This window comes from Alligator sinensis, unplaced genomic scaffold, assembly GCF_000455745.1.
Source record: "Alligator sinensis unplaced genomic scaffold, ASM45574v1 scaffold205_2, whole genome shotgun sequence".
Taxonomy (NCBI): Eukaryota; Metazoa; Chordata; order Crocodylia; family Alligatoridae; genus Alligator; species Alligator sinensis.
Genome location: NW_005842563.1, coordinates 633,964 through 651,910, shown reverse-complemented (window position 1 = coordinate 651,910; position 17,947 = coordinate 633,964). Strand labels below are relative to the sequence as shown.

The window sequence follows — 17,947 nt, the reverse complement described above, 5'->3', positions numbered from 1 at the left end:
CGGGCCCCGGGGGAGGCGCTGTCTTCCTGCCCCAACCCCAGCCCTGGCCCTGCCCTACCTGTGGCACCCTGGCCAGGCAGGAGGTGGCAGAGGCAGACAACGAGGGCAAGCCCGGCCACGGGTCCGCATTGCCGCGCTGCACCGGGCTGGAGGGAGCCGGAGCCGGGGCTAAGGCCAGGTGGCACCTTGGGGCGCAGCGAGTGCAGGCTCCGCCTGAGCCTGGGGCTACCCCATGCGGCGCGGCCAATGCCAACAGCCCAGTGGGAGGAAGCACTTTCCCGCGCCGCTCCGCCTCCACCAGCAACCCAGGGCCGGGCGACCAAGCCAGACTGCCTCTCGCCTGCGGGCAGGGAGCGGAGAGTTCCTCGGGCCAGGAAGCGGTGGCTTCCCCACGTGGGGATGGGGATGGGAGGAGGCAGGCCGGGTCTGCACCGGCCAGCAGAAGCAGCAGCGGAGCTGTGTGCCACTCAGGAGGGGATGAGCCCCGGCAGGGACTCAGCTGCATTTTCCCCCTGCCTAAGTGCAGCTGAGCCCCCTGCTGCTCCGGCTCGGCTCATCCTGTCCCGAGAGGCACATGGCTACTCCTCTTCCCACACGCACCACGTCGGCAACATCAAGCTGACGTGGTGCGTGTGGGAACCTTGTCCCTTCCCTAGCCTTTCAGCAGCCATTAGGAAGCTGCTGAGGGGCTGGGGGAGGGACAAGGGGTGGGAACAAAAGTAAACCGTGTTTACTTTTGTTTCCTGTCGCAGCACCGCAGGCCACAGAACATGTTTTGGCGGGCCACATGGTGGCCCACGGGCCGTATGTTGGACAAGCCTGCAGTATACTGTAGTCCTGGCTACCTCTTCCTTTTGCTACAGTACTGGACACTATATTAACTTCTGGTACAGTACTCGTCTTCTTCCTTTTCCCCTCAGAGAGGGCTGCAAATGATAGCCCTTGTATGACCGAAACTATGCTGTACTCCTCCTGCCAGCTCTGCAGCTACAGTTAACTACCAGCACTACGACTGGTACACACACACACACACACACACACACAGGCCATGTCTACAAATGCACTTAACTGCAAAGTAGACTAATTAGCTGTAAAGTATCACCATCTACATGTGCAACACTATTAGGCTGCAGTAAACTCATTTACACCACAGTAAGGTACTACTATCAGGGACAGTGCTATCTTACAGTGGGGAAATTAAATGTTATTAAATGCATGTCTAGACACTGAACACAGGTGTAAATTGTGTCCAGTCATCCCAGCCAGCAGGGGCCCAGACTCCTGCCTGCCGCCTAGACACAGCTCCACACTTTCAGCACCCTCATGACCCAGCCAGCCCTTCTGCTTCCTGATGCTGCCAGCTGGACCCAGAGGCTGACTCCCCTTCCCCCTCCCTCTCCCCCCGGCCCCATGTCCACTCTTCCCCAGCTCAGATTGCTGCTGTCCCAGGTACATGTGTAGATGCTGTGCCCAGGAGTAGTTTACTCTGGCTCAAACTGCCTTGGAGTTTATTGCTTCAAATTAATTGCATGTGTAGATGCACCCACACACATACAAAACCGGGAGCAAATTAGGACGGGCATGGTTAACATTAATCCCTCAAACATGTAAGTTATGCTTGAGGCAGTAAAAGCTGTCCAGAAAAAATAACCAGGCTAATTTAAGTTCCATAGAAAAAGTAGCGTGTCAATTAGTTTTTCCCCCCAAACTTGAAACAGAAGCTTGTTGGACAGAAATGAATTGTCAGGCTTCAAAGAGGTTTCTGGAATAAATGTGTTAAATGTTACGCTTGACAACATTTTCAACAACATTGTTTAGTGTAAGCATAAAATGCACCTTTACGCCCATTTAAAGGAGAAGGTCTTACTTTATAGTATAAGCAAAAAATTGAAGCTCTAGCTAGAAGAAATTGGCATACGGCAAAAATGCTGGAAAATTAATAAAGTATTTTTTACTACTACTATCTGGTGTCTCCTTACTCTCTTTGGGAGGAGCGAGACATCAGCAGACATATTGATCTGGAATGCAGGACTCTGTTCTGTCCCCAGAGCCATAAGAACTGCTTGCCAGGAAGTTCTCTAGGGACTTTGGAGTTAAGTCAACATATATGTTTTTCTCATCCGTTACACAGTGTTGCTCATTTTCTCTTGTAATAGTCCTGTGCTGTAGTTGCTATGGCAATTAGCAATACCGCTGTTTATGCTGTATGTAGATACAGAGATGAACTAAGAGTCTGAGTTGATGCATTCCCTAGACTTCATCTAATCTTTTAAGTATGAAAATTATTCTCAAATGTGTTAGTTCCTTCATCAAGTATGCTAGCCCTCCAGACTATCCTAAATACTCTACCTTCCTTTGTTTCCTACTGAATTACACTTTCAATATTTGAACACAATTATTTTTGTCTCTGCAGTTGCCAGCACTTTTTGCCACTGATTCCTCCTGGAACTAAGTATGCAGAATGCTTCCCTAATCATGTATATATATACAAGGCCAGATCTTGCAATGCTTACTTTCTTACTTTATTTTACTACAATAAACCTCATTTGTTTCAATACCCACAAAATTAAAGTTAAGCGTGTGTAGGAGTGTGATCAATAGTGCGGCCATATTTGTGCTTTTACTGCAATGGTGTAATTTCTCTCACTGATGTAAATTATTCACCAGTCATGGATATAACCCACTGCCTAGTAATAAAGGAAAGATCAACTTTTACAATGACTCAGTGGCAGTTGCTAATGTACAATACAACTTGCATAGATTGTTCCTTAAACATAGAAGAAAAAAGTCTTACTTTATGCAGGATTTTGTTTACTCTCTCCTTTTTTGTAGAACCCTTCTTCGCCCATGTGCCTCTTTCTCCAGAAGATAGAGGTCCTTTTAAACTTAGTGGTGGCTGGAGGGAAAGCTTAACACAGAGGCAAAATGTACACTATGAATTAAGGGTCATATGGTGCTTGGTTACTGAATAAGATTGGGAGGGTTCAAGAAGCCTCACTGTTCCCCTGTGATCTTTAGACTCTGTTCTGCCTTTCCCTTGCTCTAGTTAACACAAGGATTGCTCCCTCCTTGCACTCTTGGGAACATTAGCCTTCATGCAGGAGAAGAGGAGATTGTAGAAACTAAGGTACAATGCGGTGGGTGGGCTCCTTTTATGTGCCTATAAGGCCAAGAGGAGACTGTGCCTCACTAAAGCACACTTGTTCCTGGGGCTTTGTTGAGACGCAGTGGCTCTGCCTTATCTCCACTCCAGGGTATGTCCATCAGGTAAATTTGCACCCTAGTGTGGGTCTAGCCCAGGGGCGGGCAATTATTTCGGGTGGAGGGCCGCTTACTGAGTTTTGGCAAGCCATCTAGGGCCTCATGACAGGCAGCCAAGGGCAGATAACTATTAATTTTCTAAATTTTTTAGGGGCCCCGCCGGCCGCATTTTGCCCACCCTTGGTCTAGCCATAGACCAGCTCCTCTTTAATAACTGATTATTTTCTCGACTGTGATTAGATTTTAGAAACAAATGGCTGTATTTCCACCTATTTTCTCAAAGTAATCTAGGATACGAATCACATACACATCACACTTCCTCCAACAATGTTTGAATGTCTGCCATTCTAGTTAAAGGCCAGTAGGCTGACCACCTCAAAGACTGGAGTGAAATACTCAAATGGAGTAAATCAGCCTCCCTGTAGTGGGTTCATGGAGGTATCAAATTTCACCAGCTGAAGATTTAACTCTGATTGTTCTGGTGTTGTTTTTGCCTCTTCTCTCTTTTCTTCAGTATTTTATAGTTCATTCTGCATCTCCTGGTATGTTTTCCCGTTTTCACTCTTATTGACATTGATCATTAATGCTGGAAAAATCACAAGCATATCATGGGTTGCACATACTTGAAATCAATCTATACCAACGTGCTTGTAGTAATTATCTTACATTTATCTGATATCTAACATTTTATGGAGCGAATTATCTCCCTTGTGCATTGCCTTGTTTTAACATGCCTTAAAGGGGTGGGGGGGGGTTAAGAATCATTTAGAAATATAAAAGAGAACTAAACATTAGCTGTCACAGTGGGGGGGGGGACATTTGGCTTTCTCCAGAGTTTGAAGGGGAGAAAGATAAAGAGAGGTTATTGTAAATTGGAGTGGACAATTGCATAGCCAGTCACTGTTGCATTGCTGTCTATTGTCAGCTCAGAAACAACCTGCATTTGAAATGTTTTAGCCTGAGGATACCCACTGTTCATAAATCAGCCTTTTAGTTGTGGGGACAGCCCAGAGACCAGACATCCTCAAAGATTTATAACCTTTCTGCTACAAAACTGATTCTGGGTAGACATAGCTAGCAAAGTACAATGCTGTATTGTGTTCTTCTGTGCTAGAATACCCCATGAATCTCATTGGTATACACTCATCCGAGTCCTAAATTCTAAGAAAGTATACAAAACCCCCATTGATCAGTTGGGCAAGCTGTCAGGTCAAAGCTAATGGTGCTCTTGTTTGTGCCAATCTTCCCTACTCTACTGGTCTCATTTTGTTTATCTCTTGCACCTGGGTTAATTGCTGCAATCTACCAATTCAGTTGGTGCAATGGGATGTAAATGAAGTACGAAGAAAGGAGGGGGGAAGATCTGGGTGGGCTATACATGCATTCAGAAATGCAAAACCAGCTGCATCCTGCAAACACCCAGGTCAACAAAAAGTATATACTTAAAATTAAAAAGGTCTCAATTCAGTAATAGGGCACAGATTATTAATATTTTTGCTGACCAGTCAGATTGAGACACATCTCCTTCAATATTGTAAAGAAATAATAAATACCATTAAGCTACTATGCTCAAGATAGAAGAAATTTCTACATATTGTCTTGGCAGCAGCATAGCCTCACTTCTGCTACAAATACATCATATTATATTCTAACATTATATCATGCTCTAAAATTGGTAGGGCTGCAGGTATAATGTTAATACAGATTCTGACGTGTATTTGATGATAACCCTGCAGGTGGCAACGGCTTCACAACTTTATCAGATTAAATACAGAAACTACATTCTTGGTACCTACCTATCCCACCAGTAAAGTGTCCTTTCTAAAATGGCTCTGAGACAGATAATCATATCTTTGTGCTGCTCCCTTACTCTTGTATTTGTTAACATAACCCAATTTATAGATACAAATGATAGCAACAAGGGCTGGGTTAAGCATATCTAAGGGCCTTATTATATGCATTAATTTTAGCTCCTGAAGCTCTTAACCCCTGGATTGTCCACACACTGGGTGTGTCTACATGTCGCCCTACAGCAACGTAGTGACATGCTACGTCACTGTATGGTGCTCTACAGCAACGTAGCAATCATGCAGGTCTACACTTGATCACCAGCTCCTGTGCTGTAGTGGCGCACTCACTATAGCGCACCGCTACAGCAACAAAGTGACAAAATCTTAACTGTGTGCCACATGCACAGTGCAGTAGCTGCCCGTACTACACCATGCCTTAATACTTCCAAAAGTACTAAAGCACAGCGCTGTAGCAACGGTGCCATACAGCAATGTGTAGACACACCCATTAACACCTAAAAATAGTTTTAAGCACACTTTAGGCAACTTAAAGTCTGACCAGTCAGATTGAGACACATCTCCTTCAATATTGTAAAGAAATAATAAATACCATTAAGCTACTATGCTCAAGATAGAAGAAATTTCTACATATTGTCTTGGCAGCAGCATAGCCTCACTTCTGCTACAAATACATCATATTATATTCTAACATTATATCATGCTCTAAAATTGGTAGGGCTGCAGGTATAATGTTAATACAGATTCTGACGTGTATTTGATGATAACCCTGCAGGTGGCAACGGCTTCACAACTTTATCAGATTAAATACAGAAACTACATTCTTGGTACCTACCTATCCCACCAGTAAAGTGTCCTTTCTAAAATGGCTCTGAGACAGATAATCATATCTTTGTGCTGCTCCCTTACTCTTGTATTTGTTAACATAACCCAATTTATAGATACAAATGATAGCAACAAGGGCTGGGTTAAGCATATCTAAGGGCCTTATTATATGCATTAATTTTAGCTCCTGAAGCTCTTAACCCCTGGATTGTCCACACACTGGGTGTGTCTACATGTCGCCCTACAGCAACGTAGTGACATGCTACGTCACTGTATGGTGCTCTACAGCAACGTAGCAATCATGCAGGTCTACACTTGATCACCAGCTCCTGTGCTGTAGTGGCGCACTCACTATAGCGCACCGCTACAGCAACAAAGTGACAAAATCTTAACTGTGTGCCACATGCACAGTGCAGTAGCTGCCCGTACTACACCATGCCTTAATACTTCCAAAAGTACTAAAGCACAGCGCTGTAGCAACGGTGCCATACAGCAATGTGTAGACACACCCATTAACACCTAAAAATAGTTTTAAGCACACTTTAGGCAACTTAAAGTTACGCCACTCCAGGGCAGGTTTATTTCTGATCCAAGTTACCCAAATCATATGAGGCCACTCCTCACAGATGAGCCACCCAAGTTGTAGTCCTCCAGCATCCAAGGATGCAGTATCTCCTCCCCCACCCTCCTGTTCTGTGTTGACAAACTTTCTACCGCCAGAACTCCACTGCCAGGAGGGGGGAGTTTTCTGGGACCAAGCCAACTCCCCCTCCCATCCCTGGGGGTGTCCCACTCCCAGGGGTGCAACCCTGTGCAAACAGTCTGCAAAGCACATGCCAGCTAGCTAGGTCACAGAACATGGACATGTCCAGGAGTGGGATCTAATGGGAGCCTATGAGCTGAGGCTTCCTTCCTGGGACAGGGGCAGTAGTTAACCCTAAAGTGCCTTCCCTCACTGCTTCCAGCTCCCAGCCACTCTGAGAAGCACAACCAGCACTCCCTAAAGCCAGGTTCCAAATCCCAATTTATTAAAGCAAGAGACCTTCTTTATTTCCTCTTTCTTTCTAATTCTTATTTCATCCTTCAGTGGCTGACTTCCTTCATTTTACCACCCTTCCCTCACCGCCATTTCCTTTCCACCTTCCATTCTGTTACCCATCTGCATCCCAGTGGTGACACATGGGGGTGCACAGGGGTACATGTGCACCCTCTGAGAGTGTGGTGCACCCTTTGACAGCACAGATACACCCCATGATAGGCTGTGCTCCCCGCTTAGGTGATGGGCAGGGGGAGCAGGCAGGAGCTAAAGTGCCCCATCTGTGAGTGCTAGCCGTGGAGTGGGAGCTCCAGATGAAGCACTGCGGCCACTTCCGGGAGCTCCACGGCCACTTCCCAGTCGGCACTTGCAGGTGGGGCACCCTTCCCCCGCTCCCCCGCCTGTTGGCATGATCAGCCTTGGGGGATGGGGACTCCCCTCTGCTGGTCACTGACTGGTTGCTGGGGGGGGCATGTGCCCTCCTTGACTGAGGTGGCACCAGTCGCCCATGCCGCATCCCATTAACTCTCCAGCTCCCATATTCATGTTCCTGCCCCATAACCCATCTCTCACCACACTCCCACTTACAGCAGGGATAGAAGCCTATCCTGGCTCACCAGCTCTGTAGCGGCAACTCATAGTTGTGCAGGTTGTGGACAGTCAGAGAAAGTTTTTAGCCTTCAGATGCATCTGCTCCAAACTTGAACTAGCACTGGCCAATCAACATTTGAGCAGTTCAATGTGCAACTTGTAACAAAGGCCTTTAAGGGTCCTTCTGTCAAATATCTTTGGCTCAAACCCCTATCTCCAGGAATATTCTTGGTTCAAAGCTCTGGAAAATAATAATAAAGCTTCCGTGGTTTCCATTACAGGCAGTTTTTCCTTCCTGACAAGCACACATGAGTCCTTTGGGAACAAGGACTAGGGGAATCCTTTTAATCTAGAGATAAAGTGGAGTGCAAATAAAAACATGAAACAAAGTTATATACAATTTGTATGCAAGAAGTTGAGCAACCCAAATTAATACACCAACAGTTTGGTCAATACCATCTCTTTGATAGTAAAAATCCAGTTTATAGAGATCCAGGACCTTCTGCCACTACAAATTCCACTTATTAAAAATCTCACTCACAGGTTGTGGTGGCTTCAGTGGTAACCAACATATGTGGGATGGCTTTCCTTTGTTGGCCAGCTTCAGTCTTCAGAAAATTACTCTGCCAGGACTGGTTCAGTGATTTCAACTTCACTTCCACCAGTTAGGTTGTCAGAGACACTGTCAAAACAGCTCAGTATTACCAACAGTAAGATGGCCAGGCCTTTCTGTAGAACAATCTGCTCTAGACTGCCAAAAGGGCCTTTTCCAGGAGTCAGATCAACCCCTCCATTAGTGATAACTCAGGCAGGCCTCCCGTTTAAATCCTTCAGTAAAGCTAGGAAATCTCCTTGTAGGAAAGAGAACCAAACAGGACCTTTGGACAGAATCCCTACTACCTCATACATACATATATCTAAGTAAAACCTCCAGTTTTGAAGAGCTTAGTTAAGACAGGTAAAAACAGTATTATTTTCCTCATTTTGCATATTTGGAACTGAAGCAAAGAGAGATTAAATAACCTGAATAAGGTAATAAAGTCTATGTAAAAGTTAAGAAATGTAACCAGATCACCTACCTCCCAACCCAGCATCTTAACCACAACAATCATGCTTTCCTTCATTTGAAAACTTTTCTTACCTTTGTCTTCCTGTTTAACTAGTTGTTATACAGGTTTCCCTCGCTTTATGCTGTAATGTGCGTTCCTGGAAAACAGCGCATAAATCAAATTCACATAAAGGTAACCCACTTTACAATGTAACAAATAGGGATATGTTCCAAGACCTCGACTGTACTGACCCCCAGACCCATTTCTACCACTTTTAGAGGACAATTTTGGTGCTCGCCAACAGCAGACAGTACACACAAGGACAGGGCACTATCATAATGGGTATGGCGACTACAGAGACATGTCGCAGACAATAAGCGAGAAGCACAGATCCACACAGGAGACTATATTTTGGTGCGCGTCACTCCCACAATGCAGAGCACAAAGCAGCTGTCTGCAGGCTTCCACCACACTGATCGCATAAGAGTGAATTTACCTTGCATACAACAAATTTTTGGTATAAAAAGGGTCCTCGCATAATTCACATATACAGAATCCACATGAAGTGAGGGAAACCTGTATATCAGTATGTGAGAGACAGAGATACAAACCTTTGTGACAAGGCAGTTCCTTTTACAGTTCAAGATTTCTGACATGACTTAAAGTGGACTTTTTGAAGAGGAATATTCCATTTGTCACATCTTCATCTTACAAACAGCATCAACAGTGGCTTTCTGATGTAGACACTACAAAGGCACATTTAGTTCTGAAGCAGCCATTCTAGAAAGGGTGGCTTGTGAGAGAAGCCTGCTGATGCTGCCACGACCACAGGAACTGCTTGGAAATACAAGCAGTGCCACTGAAAACCTTCAGTTTTACATTAATTAAGCATTATATTTCTAAACTGCTTTACAAGTAGAGTAAAAAAATGAAGGAGCTATGGTTTATTAAGTACCTCTTCGCCAGTATCCTTCAAAATACATTTAAAATATATGTTTAAAAATCTTTCTGGAAATAAAATACATTGAAAAATGTTGCTGGAAATATCAGGACTTGCATTTATTAGATATCAAAGCTTCTGGAGTCCTGGGCACATTCAACCCCTATGTCTTGTGTGGTAATTATTAACTATATCTGAAGCTAAAATATTCTCTTCTCTTTTCTATTAGCACTTACAATAAGATGTGGGCAGAAGCCCAGGAAGGCCTCAACAATCTGCTCCAGACAGAGACAGAAGATAAGTCCCCAAAGCCACTGAAAGATCACCCTATAGTGTTCCAAATGTTAGCCACTTTCTACGTCAAGTATGTGCAAATCTTCCATAACTTGGAAACTGCCTATGACCAGATTGTTCATCCACAAAAACGGTTAGTGATTCGGCAAGTCTTGGAAGGAGTGATGGGCCGTATCCTGGAGCTGAAAAATGAAATGGTCGAGTTGGAGAACTCAGAATTCCATTACTTTGATGATATCCTGCAGGATCAGAAACTGTGCCCTGTATGTATATTTTTGTCATAAATAGGTTAGAAATATAGAGTCCTATATTCTAATGTAAATCAATCTAGTTCTGCTGAAGTCAACTACCTGAGATGCACTGATATCATCTCATCTGAGGATCTAGACTAGCATATATCTGAAAGGTAGTACTAGTAAAATATAAAAGCTAAACTGTGTGTTAGTATAAGTAGCACAGCACCATCTACTTGAATCAAACTACCCCAGCATACCTTGGTAGAGGACATGGCTTGTTATATGGCAACTAGTTTATTGCATGATAGGTACTTATGGTACTTCAAAAATATGCAGAATATATGTGTTCTAGCAGGGACTTTTTGCACTGCAGCAGGCTTCTAAAAGTCAGGCTGCTTGATCAATATCCTCTGTTTCTATGCATCTGTAATAACACTGAGGATGGTGCTCCCCTTCCTTATTTAACTTGTTTGTCTGGGCTAATGTGAAATCAAAATACCACAGTAAGCTTCAGTGAGAGTAACAGCATCACAAATTCATCCATATTTTACTGTAGGATCAAACTGGAGAAGCTGAGCCACTTATGATCAAATGACAGCCAGTTTGATATTTCACTTTAGTTTGCCTCTTGCCTGAGGTAAATTAGTTTGAGCACTTGCCTTTTTCAGGCCATGTCCAGATGAGCACAGACATTTGGTTCCCTGGGGACAAGTAGCAACAGCATACCTTGCACAACAGCTATTTGACCCTAGGGAACACCTGTGCCATTCACACTTCGGCACACAGCAAGTTACTCTGGCAGTGATAAGGGTAGCTGGGAGCAGCATCTGGGATCCTGGGGGCCTCCCAGGGCTGCAGCAGTGGTGATCCTGCCGGGTGGAGCCTGGCTGGCAGCCGCACCATGGCTCTGGGCGACCCGGCTTCACTTTTCAGCAGTGCACGCTGCCCATGCACGCGCTGCTCTGGGTTCTTTTTCCATGGGCTTTTTTGACCCCTGGATATCCTACATCAAAAAAATACACGGGGAAAAAAATGGAGCAGCGCACACATGGGCAGCACATCCTTGCAGTGTGGAGAATACCTGACTGTGGGATATGTGGCACTCCAAACGTGTTTGCGGCACCACATACCGCATGGCTGCGCTTATCTGAATGCACCCTCAGAAGGGAAAAATGAAATTGGTTGTGATCCAGTAGTTAATTTTCCAAATCGCCATATATGAAATCTGGGCCATATCTTTAAATGCAAAGCAATTAGGGGCTAGACTAGGGGCCCATTTATTTTCTAGGGAAAAGATTTGCCTTATGCTTTGTTACAATAATCCATATAAAAACTTTAAAAGAAGCTCTCTGAAAAACACCTGACTAACCTTCAACCCAGATGAATATGGTTGTAACATAGAACTTTGCATGTGCAGGTATAAAAACTGATAAGAAATAAAGGCCATTCATTTGATAATTCCTTTTCTCTCAGACAGCTCCACCTATTGTCAAAGTTGGGTACTGTAGATAATAGCTTTTCTAAAAGAAAAATAGATTTGTAGCTCAAATGATTACTAATTTCTAGATCTTAGCTTTAATGTAAAATAAATTGCCTAGAGGTATCTTTTTAACTTATTATAGCATTCATTTTTAGATTTAAAAACATTGCAGCTTTAAACTATGTATTCGTTTTGTCTTGCAAATTATGTAATGTGTATATTTCAATCTAATCTTTATGCGCTACTTTAATTATATGACAACTATTTTAGCCATCAGACAGAATATTAAAGAATGTGATGACATCACTGCAGCTGATAATTCAAACCACATCACTACATGATTGAAATTACCATATTTAAAAATATTAATGTATTTTCATGACTTCTAAGCCCACTTAGGGAGAAGAGTTTGAAAATCTGAACTATAACATATTTAACATTCAGTGTTAAAAAAAAAAATCAGCATAAATTCTTGACTCTGTTCCAGACGTTATCGCTAAGGCATAGCTGACAAGTAAAAGGTACCACTGAGACTCCCAAGGTATTTTTTTTAAATCTGTTCTCATCAGTGAATGCAACATAACTTCTATTATATCATCTGTAGCAACATTGGTTTCCATAGAAAGGTTGTGGTAATTGCTCATGACTCCAGTTCCTTAAGTGACCTGTCCAGAGGTAACTTCATGCAGTAGCCCTTATTTTCATTAGTGGTGAAGGGCTTGAAACCCAATATACCAATAGCGATAGTGGTCAGTAAAGAGTTTCAAAATCGTGGGCATCTTCTGTCGTATGTATGATGCCAAAAAGAAGCTGGTGTTATTGTTTCTTTGCCACTCAGAATTCAAGCATTATATTGCTCCCATTCCTGTGCATCACCTTTTATAATTTACCTTCAAACATGTGCTCTGCCTGTCTGTGGAACTTGTATGGGTACTTTTAAATGCATTTATATTAACAACTTCTCTGTGAAGTAAGGAATGGTTAAAAGGCTGCATCTATGACTTGGTGTTTGTAGGCAATTGTCACAAGCCTGATGTTTCATAATGTTGTGTTCTACAAAGTGGTTCAGAATGAAGAATTTACTCTTTTCTACTTAATGCTCTTAATTCCTCCGTAAACTGTGCAGAAATTTTCCAGTGTTTTATAATTTACTAGAAGGTGTCTTACATCCTTGAAATATGTGAAATGATTGATTTCTTGATCATTCTCAGTGGTAGCTCATCAATCACAACATAATATAGTGTGTACATCTCATTTCATGTTTTAACAACCAAAAATTTTGCTGAAGCAGAAATTGTCTTCTGAACCTGTTGTATGGAAAGGCTCATCTCACCAATTCTAGGGCCCTCAGGACAGAAGTCTCCTCATGGACTTGAAAACAATAGAGCATACGTTTCCCTTCTGTGGAAAAAAAGCACGAATGAGACACTCATGTAAGAACATCTGTAGATAACCAAGAGGACAGCTTGAAACAGCAGGTTGAATGCCAGTCAAAAATTAAGATGTTGGAAGGAGCAGAGAGCAGTAACAGTCAGAAAACATCCCAGACTGGGCCTCTGTATAGGCAGTGATGTAACAGATAAACTTTGTGCCATGACATAAGCCCACCTTATAGCTTTCCCTTATGTGGATCCCCACTGCCACAGTGGGGAAGCACAAGTTCCCAGAAATGCAATCAATGTGATTACTGCTCACATTCAACAGGCTGTTATTTTATAGAAACAGCTTTCAATGGTGACTAAGCCTTCATATATGTTCTTTTGCTAGAGTTCATGAGGTACAGAATCGTACAGTATATCCAGAAGCAAGTCCAGGATTTTGTAAAATGGAATGCAGGAACTGCATCAGTGCTGCAGGGGTAGTGCAGCCTCCCACTCCCAGCTCCCCCAACCCCACCCCCAGGGTGGGCAGAACCCACCGCAGGAAAAGCAGCTGAGGTCTTTTTTTAAAGTCTCTTAAATCAGATAACAGTCTTCCCTCCCACTTCCTTACCCTCCGTGCACTTCTTCCCTGCAATTTCTCACGTCCCCTGCCCTCCGCTGCAATTGTCCCCAGCTGACCTGGAGGCTGGGGGGAGCTCCAGAGCCTACTCCAGCTGGGCTAGGAGACAGTCTCAGCCAGAGACAGCAGAAGCAGTGGCAAAAGGATCAGGGGAGTACTTAGCTGATTTGGGGACTTAAGAAATCCCTGGCTGCTGCTCCTGTGTCATCATCAACTGAAAGGCTACTATACCATCTCTGGATCCACCCCTGAGTATTTCCCTGTTATTTTGAGCTAGGCAGTGGTATTCAGATTCAGTGCTTTTTCACCTCCTGCTTGTGTTCCCTATGGCTGCCTCTCCTTAAAGTGACAATGAAGCTTCTATAGAAACAAAAGCAACAATCTGATTGCTTTAAATACTTTAGCTATTCCTTCAGTAAAATCTTTGGTAGTGGAACCATTTTCATCCAGGTCTAGTAGGAGTTCAAGAAAGACATGTTTAACTTTTTTTTAGCATTATGCTTGCCATGAAAGACTGCTGCTAACAGTGTACCCTTAAAGAGCTGTATCTATCCTAAGCATGTCCCTAACATGGTTTAAGCCATTCTGTAGTGCCTTTGTTTCCATTAATTCAAAGATCTTTTGAGCTTCGTTTCCTCTGCATCTGACTAAGGCCATGAATAGGTGTTACATTTCTAGCAAGAAATACACCCTTTTAGTTCAGCAAAAAGCAAAGCTGTTCAAGTGTTTTTTTTGTGGAAAAAGCAAAGTGGTTCCACAAAGAACCTCTTTACAACAGCAACTTCTCAGCAGCACAAGGATTTCCAGCACCACATGTAACACCAGTCCAGTTATGTGGAGCATCACTGGATGTACCTTGGTCCTCTGTCATCCCAGGAGGCTGTGCTCTGTATCCCTGCCATGGCTCCAGAGACTTTGTGATTCACGTCAGACTCTGCTACCCCAAGGAAGTGAAGCCTGGCCCACAAACAGCCATGTTTCCCCTGCTGTGCATTGTTCACCTTGTCTCTCTTTGTGGACAAGAGAAAGTCCTTCATGCCCAACAAATGGAGCAGGAATCTGCCACTGAGACCCTTCTGCCCTGCCAAAAACACTGATTTCTGCTGAATCATCATCTCTGGCATTTTTTACAAGCCAGGCTGCAGGGAAGGCAGCGAGCAGGAGGTTGTCTTTTATGGGTCTTGAACCAGGGAAACTTTCTGTAAGGCAAATATGGTAGTTGGTACAGTACAGAAACCGACAAGACACTACAGAAACCAAGCAAGCACCCATGGGGGATTGAGTTTATGTCCAGGTCCTTCCTTTTACACATGGCAAATGTGATGGCCAGACTTCTTCCAAAGCAGAGGCAACATTGGAGCCTTGCAGGACTGTAACATAACCTGTGTGTGCTTAGTGTTGAGATTGTCTGCTGTAATTCATAAAGACCATAGCGGAGACCAAGAGGAATCCATGAAGCCCACCTCCTGAAGCGGAGCCAGTGTTAGAGCCCTTCCCTGCTGCCAGTCTCTGTCCTGTGGCTTTGGCAGCCCAGTACCAAGGGCTGAGCAAGGAGTCCTTGGTGGGTATGGTTCCATGGGTGGCCAGCTAATCAGTTCTTTTCTCTGGACTTGGCTGTCCTCAGGAACCTCCAGAGACAAGGGCCCCTGCAAAGCATGCTGGGATCTCTGCACACCAGCCTCATGGATGAGGAGCATCAACTGTGTGGGCTCTTGCAATGCTTTGAAGCACTCCAGACAAAAGGGCACTTGAATGCCTGTACACACATTTCTTGCCATGTTTTCATGATGGTGCAGATCATAGCCAAGGAGAATGGCTTCTTTCATCTTCCAGAGTCAGTGTATAATGCTGCAGAAAGATAATCAGTGGAAATGTGAGCCAGTTATACTTTTTAGGATGTAGATGAATAAAGACAGGAATATTCAATTGTTTTCAACTTTGAGAGGTCATAAGGTATCACAGTGAAGAGAAAAGATTAATCGAATTAGCTGTATTTAATTCCTTGTGAACATTTAAAAAAACAACTGATTTGTTTTCCAGGATGCTGATTAAATAGAAGTGGAGGATTGTACTAACATGTTTATTAAATTCAACGGAAGTCACTCTCTCTACATTTTTAAATGTCTAGCAGATTCCCTGTCCCCCCAAAATGTTCAAAATAGTTGCTCAAAAATAATTGCACAATTTAAAAGGACGGCTGGGGAAAATGAATGAAAACAGAAACAACTTCTGGATTTTCATGGTTCAGAAAATGAATTGATTTTTTGTTGTTCCTGTTGATTTAAACTCTAAGTAATTGCAAAGTAATGGCACAGCAGCTGTTACACAGGTCAAGTCACACAGCTTCCCTAAATTCAAGGATTTTGAGGTCAGATTAATCAGTCTGAAACCAAAAGGTATTACATGGTTGTAGACATGGCTGTAAAAGTGTCCCATGAATGTTTCTCTTTCCTAGGAGCATATAGAAATCCCTATCCCAAGGTACTTTATTAAGGAGAAACTCAAGGTCCTGAAGGAGAGGGAGAAAATCCTTGCTCAGATTTTAGTTAATGCTGGACTGCAAGACATTGAACCGGTTAGTACTCAAACATTTGGTAATTATCTAGTCATTTGAAACTGAACATTTTTGTACCTGTAAGAATGAATGAACTTCATTTTCTCTATAACCAACCTGAAAGACATTGAAGTGAAAATAATTTTATATAGTATACTGTATATTTAATTATTGACAGATGAACCACAATGGAAAAAACATACTATAAATTTATTTCTGCCTATTTCAAGAAATCATGTTGTCAGTATGAGTAAGATTAAAATGGTAACTTTAAAATAATCTCACTCCATTTTATTCTGTGCAAGTAACAGGAGGGATAGCACGATGGGCCCAGTTCAGTACATTACCCATGTATATGACTGACTTTACTACAGTGGAATTACTTGTGTGATTAAAATCAGGCATGCAATTAGGTATTTTGCTGAAATGTAATAGGAACAGAGATCATTCTTAGTTTAGGTTGCATAGGTATTACCTTTTGCTTTCAGTGCCTCATGCCGAAAAATGTTGTGGCATTTTCTTCACAGTTGTTGCTAGAAGGAGTAAGAAAATTGAAATTTAGCATGGAGGTAGGCTTTAGAAAGGAGATATGCATTTGAGTGCACGTGAAAAATATTTTTTAAAATCTGATAACATTAAGCACCTTTGAAAATAAAGTATTATATACATGCAGTATTCCATATAAGATTTCTCTCCCTGTTAACCTGAAATGCATGACTGGGCATGCACGTCTCCATGACAAAAGAATGCCCAATTAAAGTTGAGTCTGCCAGATGGGGAGCCCCAAATGAACAGTTTACATGTCCTGTACTTCTTCAGACCTGAAGAAGGGAACCTCGTACCCAAAAGATTGCCTAAAATCTCTCCTAACTCTATAGATGGTCCACTAAAAGATAGCACCAAAAAACCCTTGCTTCTTGCATATGTATTCATATTGCCATCTACAAGGCTTCTTGTCATCTACAAGACTTCTAAAACTCTATATGACAGAAAACTATTGCAAAGAATCTAACTTACAGAGCATATGCTAAAAATTAAATAGTTCAGCAAGAGACTGCTAAGCGTGCCATTTATATATTCTTGTATTTGTCCTTCTGTGACAGCCTAATTTAAAAGTTTAGCACAGCCTGCTTAGCATAACAACTATTTACAGATGTATCAAGTGTGGTACTATATCAAGCAGCTTGTTTCAAAAACAGGAGAGGAAACATTTCTGCCTTTCCAGAAATTGAATTGTATGCCCCGGTGGCACATCCAGGAACCTTTTGCTAACATGAGATGGTATTGACATACAACTTTTACCTTGTTTGCAGTGGGGCTACTTTTATCTCAGAGGGCTTCCACTAAAATAACTTTATCTGTTCAGTTCACTGGAGCACTCAGTGAATAAATGTAACATCTAAGTTTTCAGAATGATTTTAGAAAAGAATTCTTAGGAACTGCACATCCTAACAACGCATTAATTTATCTATTTATTGTTGATTGTGTTATAGAAGAAACATATAAAGGTCATGACTTTTGAAGAAGCCATTAGAATCATCCAGATCTCTGAGCGGGCTCGGCAAGGTCGCATAAGGGCTGAATTCATGAAACAAATCTACCTGGAAGAAAAGAGAGAAAGACAAGCTAGACTCCATGGTGGGAAAAGTCCAAATCTGGATGCTTCTGCAGTTTGTATTCAAAAGGTGAAATGTGCATCTGTAAGAACAACAATGTTGGCAGAATGAATACAATGTGTTATGCTTATTTGTATTCTTGTGAACAAGAGTAAAGCTTATAGTGCATAGAATTCTGAATTGTCGCCGGAGTCCAGTACATATTTGTGCCACTGCTGTTTTGTCCCAGGGCACACCCTTGCACACACACTCTGGT

The 17,947-nt window shown here is 42.8% G+C and overlaps 1 protein-coding gene across 5 annotated transcripts in view; it reads left to right on the top strand.

Moving 5' to 3' along the window:
* IQCA1 (IQ motif containing with AAA domain 1) overlaps positions 1 to 17,947 on the top strand; it is a 210,441-nt gene that overhangs the window by 20,988 nt on the left and 171,506 nt on the right. For 2 of the 5 annotated variants that reach the window (XM_006032340.2, XM_025214087.1), the window contains 3 exons: positions 9,740 to 10,067; positions 15,977 to 16,096; positions 17,569 to 17,760. In XM_006032340.2, coding sequence (XP_006032402.1) covers positions 9,740 to 10,067; positions 15,977 to 16,096; positions 17,569 to 17,760 — 640 coding nt within the window. Of the gene's footprint in view, positions 1 to 3,045; positions 3,128 to 3,174; positions 3,268 to 9,739; positions 10,068 to 15,976; positions 16,097 to 17,568; positions 17,761 to 17,947 lie in introns of those variants that run through there. The other 3 variants (XM_025214088.1, XM_025214086.1, XM_025214089.1) reach the window with 3 other exon arrangements.